Source organism: Euprymna scolopes, chromosome 2, assembly GCF_053919585.1.
Source record: "Euprymna scolopes isolate OS-2025 chromosome 2, ASM5391958v1, whole genome shotgun sequence".
Taxonomy (NCBI): domain Eukaryota; kingdom Metazoa; phylum Mollusca; class Cephalopoda; order Sepiida; family Sepiolidae; genus Euprymna; species Euprymna scolopes.
The window spans coordinates 25,698,577-25,706,877 of NC_136483.1; the positions used below are offsets into that span (position 1 = coordinate 25,698,577).

Sequence of the window (8,301 nt, forward strand, 5' to 3'; positions counted from 1 at the left end):
TGTGACAACAGTACTCCATACATGGGCGAATGGTAGCCTCATAGAGGTACAAAATACTTTCAGGTGTAAGTAGCTTTTTAGCACGATGGGGAGAGCCCACCTTCTTCGCAGCAGCCTTGGTAATGCTCTTAATGTATCTGTTCCAACTCCCTGTGTTCCCTGTGAACGTTAGGCCGAGGAGTTTAAAAGAAGTACTTTCAGGTAATGTGTTTTTGACCATTGCTATTAGTGATAGAGAAGGTTTCTTGTAGTTATTGAAGGAAACACGCTTAATCTTGGCAGCATTGAATGTGACCCTCCATTTTTGTCCCCATTCCACTACAGATTTGAGGTCTTCCTCTAGTGCTTCTCTCATTTCCTTAGATATGCGTTCATTTGTTTTCCCCTCGTCCCTGTTATAGAGCGTGGTGTCATCAGCAAATATACCCATCTCAGAGACCATTTTATTTGGGAGGTCATTTATGAATATTAGGAATAATAAAGTTCCAACGACAGACCCCCGAAGTATTCCTGCATTTATATCATATTGTTTAAATGTACGACCGTCGAGGACAACCTGGATTCTTCTCTTACTTAAGAAGGATTTAATTAAGTTATGTATTATTACAGTGATACCATATTATATGATTTTTCTTAGAAGACCATCGTGCCATACCCTATCAAAAGCCTTAGATATATCGAGGGCTACTGGTCTAACCTCCCTTGTTTTCTCCAGTGAATGGCATATACGTTCAGAGATTACGTATGTGGACGGACTATATAGGTTAAATTCAATTCGGGGAGAGCCTCTCGAGGACACGGTAATCGCCGTATTGCGCAGCAACAGTGGAATTAAAACAATGATATACAGCACAATTCAGGAACTACCGATGATCCTTCAAGAAATGAAGACAAAGGCAATGAATGATAAATTTATTAAGAAGACTAAGCAAAAATTAGCGGAAGTAGATTTAACTTCATACATTTACTCGGTCTGCGAAAACATCCAGCTTTATAGTGAAAGAGTCATTATCACCGAAATTCTGCAAATAATAATACTTAAAGATTTCCACATGAGTCATCCCGGCACTAGCAGGATGAAATGTCTGATGCATAACTTTGTTTACTGGCCATCCATGGACCAAGATATCACTAATATAGTTAAAACCTGTAAAGGGTGTGTCTTGGTAGCGAAGACAGCACCTATAACTCACAAACCTTGGTCAAAATCCAAACAATCTTGATTTAAGATATATGAGGTGCTTTCAATAAGTGTCCATATATTTTGTACAGGCATTTAAAATTGTCGTAGACTCTTGAAAATTCAGTGGTGTTGCTATACATCTTATAAGATGACTGAAAAGATTTTTATGATTTCAGGTTCAAATGAACTGCTACAACAGGAATTGTAATACACCCTACTAAAGCCTGATTGTCACAGCTGAGTTTGTACTCACGAAAATTCGCTATAACAATAGTGAACATGGGTTCAAAGGATAACCCGTCTCAATAATCCCAGTTTAGTTTGCTATAACTATTGCAAACGTAAATGAGCACACTTCTAATATTTGGCGACTAATTGCGAACTCAGCATAGATTTTTTCTCCACCTCTGACACTGTTAAATCCTGTACGAAAAACCAACTTTGAATCTACAATACTGAAGTAGAAATAAAAACAAATGGGGTTTCTTTTTATAATACTGTTTGAACATGCACAAAAAAACAATTCAGTGTTTACGACACTAAAGTAAAAAACAATGAAAGATCTTCGTATTCACAAAAATTACTAACTACTCGATAACGTAACTAGATATCGTGACTGACTCAATATTCACAAAATATTGGGAAAATATCACAAAGAAGAGTTTTTTTCTCGTTTATTGTTAAACGTTCAACAAGTTTGTCACTCTAAAAAATAGAGAATATTTTTTTTTACTTTTCTGTCTTTTCGTTTGTCTGCCAACAAACTCGCACATGCTCTACTCGAGTAATCTGTTTTCCTTTTAACCTTTTAACTAGGATTACAACAAATGTGTAGATTTCAAATGTGTTTGCACATTTGTGGCAATGCATGTATATATTAGAACAAATTTACAGGTGTCGGGATACAAAATATGTGTATATATTACAACCAATGACAAGTGACATGATATAAAAAACATTTATATGTTTATTGAAATTAAGAGATTACGAGATTTTAAAAATGTATTTGTATATTTGTATATTTTTAGTAATTTTGAGTTGTCTAGACATGAACTGAATTTATACCGTTATAGCATTAAGAGATGAATAGGTATAAAATGTATTTTTATAGCAGTATCGCTCGATATTATATGCATTCATATGTTCATATTAGTTTTAACATAACTATACTTTTTCCGGTTCAAAATGAGAGTAGTTCATTTCAAAATGGGAATAGTTCATTTCAAAATGGAAAAATTATTATAAATATAAATATAAAATTTATTTTATAAATTATTTTAGCAATTATATTGTTAACATTTTATAATATAAAAAAATGCTTACAATCATTTATTAGAAGACAACATCTTCTAATGCAGGAATTTTAGATTGAATTCTAGCTATGAAACGATTGCATACTTCTGGTGTAAACCTTCCCAAGTCTTCCTCAATTAATAAAGTCAAAGCTCTTGCTCTTTGTTCCGTAATTGACAAGCCATCTCTTCTCTTCGTTGCAAGAATACTCACAATTTTAGCAGCCAATTCCTGCTTGGTGTAAGCTTTGATTAAAGACCATACTTGTTCAATTGGATTAAACATGGGACTGTAGCGTCCCAACCTAAGCACTTCACATCCTGGAAATTCTTATTCACTAAAAACTTCTTCAATGTTTGAGTGACATGGAGCATTGTCAACAACCATCACAACTGGAACCCCATATTGTCTCTTTGCAGCTCTCAAACATTCTCGCATCCAAAACTGTGCGCTTCCCTTTCGAAAAGACCCCCTTTGAATTTCATGGTACACGAGGCCATGGGAACCAATACATCTAATAATGTGAATATTGGCACTCTGAGTATCGGCTGAAACTACGTTACATCGCCTACCCTTTAAAGAACGCCTATCTCTCTTGGAAATATGAACATTAAAGTTCGTTTCATCCATAAATAAAATGGGTTTTTCAGTTGATTGGTAATTCAATAATTTTGAACAAAATAAACTACGTTTATTTTTATTCTCAATTGAATCTGTCCTTTTGGGCACAAATATTACAGTTTTAAGCGTATAAGTCATCATATTTAGATGCTTCGCTACTGTAGATTTGGACAATTTAACCCCAAACTGAGCTTCAATCCTTTCACAAATCACATTTAATGTGATCCTAGGATTTTCATCCACTAGTGCTTGAATAAAATCCAAATGCACCTGATGACCTTACAATTTCTAGGCCCTCTTCTTGTATCAGGTTGATTTCCCTTACTAATCTAGCGAAAGAGGGTGGTTTTCAGAATAGAAAGATTTTCCGTTAGTGCTTTCCAATTTCCATCCATCTCATGTACCTCCAAGATACGTGCTTTCGTACCTCTCCTGTTATCGCGATTTTCAGTTGACCTAACCATTGGGCTAAAAATATTAACAAATCAATACCTTGTTGTAGCATCAAAAATATTCATAAATTTAGTTTTTTTTTATTTTAAATTTCTTATTTTGAACTGAACTCTTCCCACTTTGAATAGAACTATTCCCATTTTGAACTGGAAAAGGTATATATATATATATAAAACGAATTCATATACACCGTCGTTAGCGGTATATGCGCCATTCTGCGGCATTTAACCTAGTTGGGAAGAGGGAAATGTCAAAGAAAAGTTTAATGTATAAGCGGTTCCCAATCACATGTATATTCCGGTCATGGCAAGTGATGACGTTAGGTTATTGTTTTTTTTTTAATTTTTTTTTTTGTTTTTTTGTTTTTGTTTTGCAAGGCGGTGTTGACGCCCTACTACACATAGCATCCTGTATTCCCAAATGTACAAAGGTACTTTATGTGTCTGGCAGTGTTCTTGGATAGGATGTGTATCGAAATGTCTTCGATAAGTATGTGTTAATCGAAATAATCCGATGAAAGAAGAAACAGGCGGTTTTAACCAAAGCTAACATTTTACACAGCCTCACAATAACATATGCATTTGAGAAGTTTTATTATCACACAAGCCGAAAGGTTCGACATATAAAATTAATAGTGACTTTGTGATATAACATGGACATGCTCGAAATGAATGTTTCTGTTTAAAGCACAATTGCACCATGATACTTGACTTTTTCATTTCAAACTTTAATTCAAGCCATTATCACCGCACAAACACTACAGCCTAGCCTATAAAATCAACAGTATGTTGTTTGATATGATGGAAGCGCATTCGAAATGATGGTTTCTCTTTAGAGCACAATTGAACCATTATGCTTGACTTTTACATTTGAAATTTTAATTCAAGCGATTATATATAAAAATAATTTTATAAAATTAGCAGTGGCATGTATATATAGTGGAATAAGTAACAGCAGGGGAGTATGTAAAGTTTCCTCCCGATGCACCACGATGGGTCCCAACTAGAGCAGGCAAACTAACGAATTGATTAAAAAATGGGCGATTTCATCAATGTCGATGGCAATAAATAATGTGAAAAATGTGAAACATTTGTAGATCATCATTCAATTCCGGGTAACGCCGGGTATCTCTACTGATGATACGTACATCAAAACAATTTGTCTGTATTTTCAGTATATTTTTATCAAGTCCACTTCTAAATAAAATCTCAAAATACATTAATCTATTAGTTTTTGGTATTTATGTAGAATACGGACTGTGGTGAAATAATAACATTATTTAGAAACCTATTTTTTATTAAACTATCCAACAGATTTTCTATAAGTTTGATTGAAAACCTATTTTCTGTAATAATTTAAATTGTTTAAATTTAAATCGTTGATAAACGTGTAGTTTAGCGGCGTAAATTATTTGACAAACAAAAATTTATAAAAACTATTTATTTTATATGAAACATTATTAGGCCCAAAGGTTGAAATAAAACCAGAAAAAATTATTTTTTATTATTTTTTTCATCATTTTTATTGGACTAAATTTACGACAATCGAAGCCGGCGTATTGCTTTTAAAATTTGGCGTTTCTAAAGTTTGACAGATTGGCCATTTTAAGGCTAAATTTGTCCTTTTTTACGCATTTTTTGTTACAAAACAATATGGCGATCAAAAACAGTTCATGAAATGACGTAAATAAGTCCAAATTTGACATTAAAATCGCCAATCTGTCAAACCTTAGAAACGCCCATTTTAAAATTTTAGTTGTCATACATTTAGTCTAATAAGAAATGTTGAATAAATAATAAAAATGATTTTCCCCGGGTTTTATTTCAGCCTTAACGTCTAATAATGTATTTTATATAAAAATAAATAATTTTAATACTTTTTTGTCTCTCAAATAATTTACGTCGCTAAACTACACACTTGCCAAATCGTTTTAGTTTTTTTAATTATAAATCATTAGTTTTTTGCTATAAGAATAATTTCGTCTTCGTTTTTAAAAATCATTTATTGTTCGTCTTCGTTTTACTAAATATTTAAAGTTCGTTTTGTTTTAAAAGTTATTTATGGTTTGTTTTTCTTTTATAAAACTATTCATCGTTCGTTCTCATTTATAAAACATATTTATCGTGCGTTTTCGTTTCTAAAAATAATAAATCGTTAGTTTTCGTTTTTAAACATTTTTCGTATTCGTTTTTAGAAATTATTTATCGTTATTTTTCGTTTTTAAAAATTATTTATCATTCGTTTTCGTTTTAAAAAATTATTTATCGTTCACTTTCATTTTTTTAAACTAGTGTTCATCTTCGTTTTTAAAATTATTTATCGTTCGTTATTTTTTTTTTTGTTATTTATAGTTCGTCTTCGTTTTTAAACTAATTTATAATTCGTCTTCGTTTTTAAAACTTATTTATCGTTTGTTTTCGTTTTTAAAAATTATCTTTTGTTCGTTTTCTTTTATAAAAATTATTAATCGTTAGTTTCGTTTTTAAAACTTATTTATCGTTTGTTTTCGTTTTTAAAAATAATTTATCGTTCGTTTTCGCTTTTAAAAATTATTAATCGTTAGTTTTCGTTTTTAAAAAATATTTATAGTTCATTTTTAAAAATTATTAATTGTTCATTTTCGTTTTTTAAAGATTTATTGTTCGTCTTCGTATTTAAAAAATATTAATCAATAGTTTTTGTTTACAAAAATTAATCGTTACTTTTCCTTTTTTAAATTATTTATCGTTAGTTTTTGTATTTTTTAATTATCATTCTTTAGTTTTCGTTTTCGAAAATTATTGTTCGTGTTCGTTTTTAAAATTGCTTATTGTTTGTCGTCGTCTCTAAAATTATATTCATAGTTCGATTTTTCGAAAATTTTATTCATAGTTCGTCTTTGTTTTTAAAAGTTATTTATAGTTCGATTACGTTTTTTAAATTATTTATTATTTGATTATAATTCTTCTGTTTAATTATTGCTTGTTAATCCCTAATTTCATAATCCAACTTCAAACATGTGTACTTTTACATTCTTAATTTTTTATGTTTATTTTTTGTTTTTTGTAATTCAGTTCTAGTATAACTAGAATCGTGTTCTGTTTTTTAAATTCATTTGCAAATAAATAATAAACAAATTTTAGTCTTTTAAGTCCATGAAATAACGGAATGTTTATTTACTTTTAACGCACAAAATACAACTTTCACTTTCTTTTTTTTTTTTCTTTTGTTACTAATATTGAATAAGTGCTGTTTCAATACCACTGACTGTAACAAAAAAAAACTAAATTTCGATTTTTCTCTTTTCAACGCAATTTTAGTTTTCTAATGCTTTCTGTAAAAAGCTCTAATTCATAATCGACAGTCTGATTGTTTGACAGATCTTGTTCGCTGACGTCATTTTTCAGTTGATAGGCTTCCTTCTATTTCTGAAGGCCACGGTAGTGTGCGGCATAGCGAAAGTTTTGGGGAAATAAAGATAAAAAAAATTGCCCGCACTATTTTAGTATTATCTTATCTTTTACTAACAAGCATTTCCGGCGTTACCAGTAAATGAATAAATACATATATGTAGTCATTTTCCAACCCTGAACATTTTATTATTTTTATGATTTATTTTCAAGTTATGCATGAAGTAAACTAAAACGTTGTCTTTGATGTTTATGGGTGCTTGGCGCGAACTCAGAATATTGTTGCAAATATAATATAGCGCGGACGCACGTATGCAAATACATGCGAAATGACGTCACCGTAAGGAAAAAATAAAAACTTTAAAACAGAAACTAGGTTAGAGACGGGAATAACGTACGAAATCACGAGAAAAAGCGGAGAACGTTCGAGATCACGTGGTTTACTCCACGGCCGTAACAATATGGAAATAAATGCCGTTGTACAACAAAAAAAACGAGTTAAAGTTTTTTCTATTGTCTACTTCGCGACTGAGGCTACAACGTGTTGATTCTCCGAACAACGTTACGTAAAGACTATAATACAAATGTAGTATATTACGAAGAATAATTTGCCCTTTCCCGGAAGACTTATTCTCAAAAAAGCAATAATAATAATGATAATGACGTTGATCAAATTTCGTTTTCTTACAATATCATATCAGCTGATATTTGGGCTTGACGATGAATGTTCTGGAAAAGTCACTTCTGATTAATGTTTAGTTTTAAAATATACAAACGAAGAAATGACTTGATTTTATCATAAATTGAACTTATTGATAAGAAAAATAAATAAAATGGTGAGATACACCCGCGATAAAACCGGAGATCATATGGTCTGTAATCGAATGCTCTACCACTAAGCTATATCTCCAGATTATCATAAATCTGTTTTATAAGAAAAAATTATTTGCTGAAATTTTATTATCTCCCTTGCCAGTGTAATGTAAAATATTTCCCTGTAAAATTTATTCTTTTTTATCTATAAAAGCGAAAAGGTATTTTAAAGATCGGATTTTTTTCGATTTTCGATACTTCTCGGATTTATTTATGTGAAAAACATATCTAAAAACACTGCCAGACATAAATTAGCTTTGTGTGAAATTTGCAAAAGATTGGCTCAGCCGTTTCGGGACCTATAAGGAGCTCACACACACACACACACACACACAAAGTAACTTTTATAAAATAGTAAAGATAATGGTTTACCAGTTTCATCATGTTAGCACCTTTCTCACGTCTTCTCATCTCATTGTGGTAATCTAGGGCGAATTTTAGTTCTTTTCCAACCAATGGTATTGTTTTGGCTTGAATTAACTCCACGAC

The 8,301-nt window shown here is 31.2% G+C and overlaps 1 protein-coding gene across 1 annotated transcript in view; it reads right to left on the reverse strand.

Annotated features, from left to right (window-relative positions):
- LOC145303411 (glioma pathogenesis-related protein 1-like) overlaps positions 1-8,301 on the reverse strand; it is a 70,031-nt gene that overhangs the window by 48,993 nt on the left and 12,737 nt on the right. The window contains exon 2 of the mRNA XM_080144735.1: positions 8,185-8,301. This exon is cut by the window's right edge and continues 48 nt beyond it. Within this exon, the coding sequence (XP_080000861.1) occupies positions 8,185-8,301 (117 nt within the window). The remainder of the gene's footprint in view (positions 1-8,184) is intronic.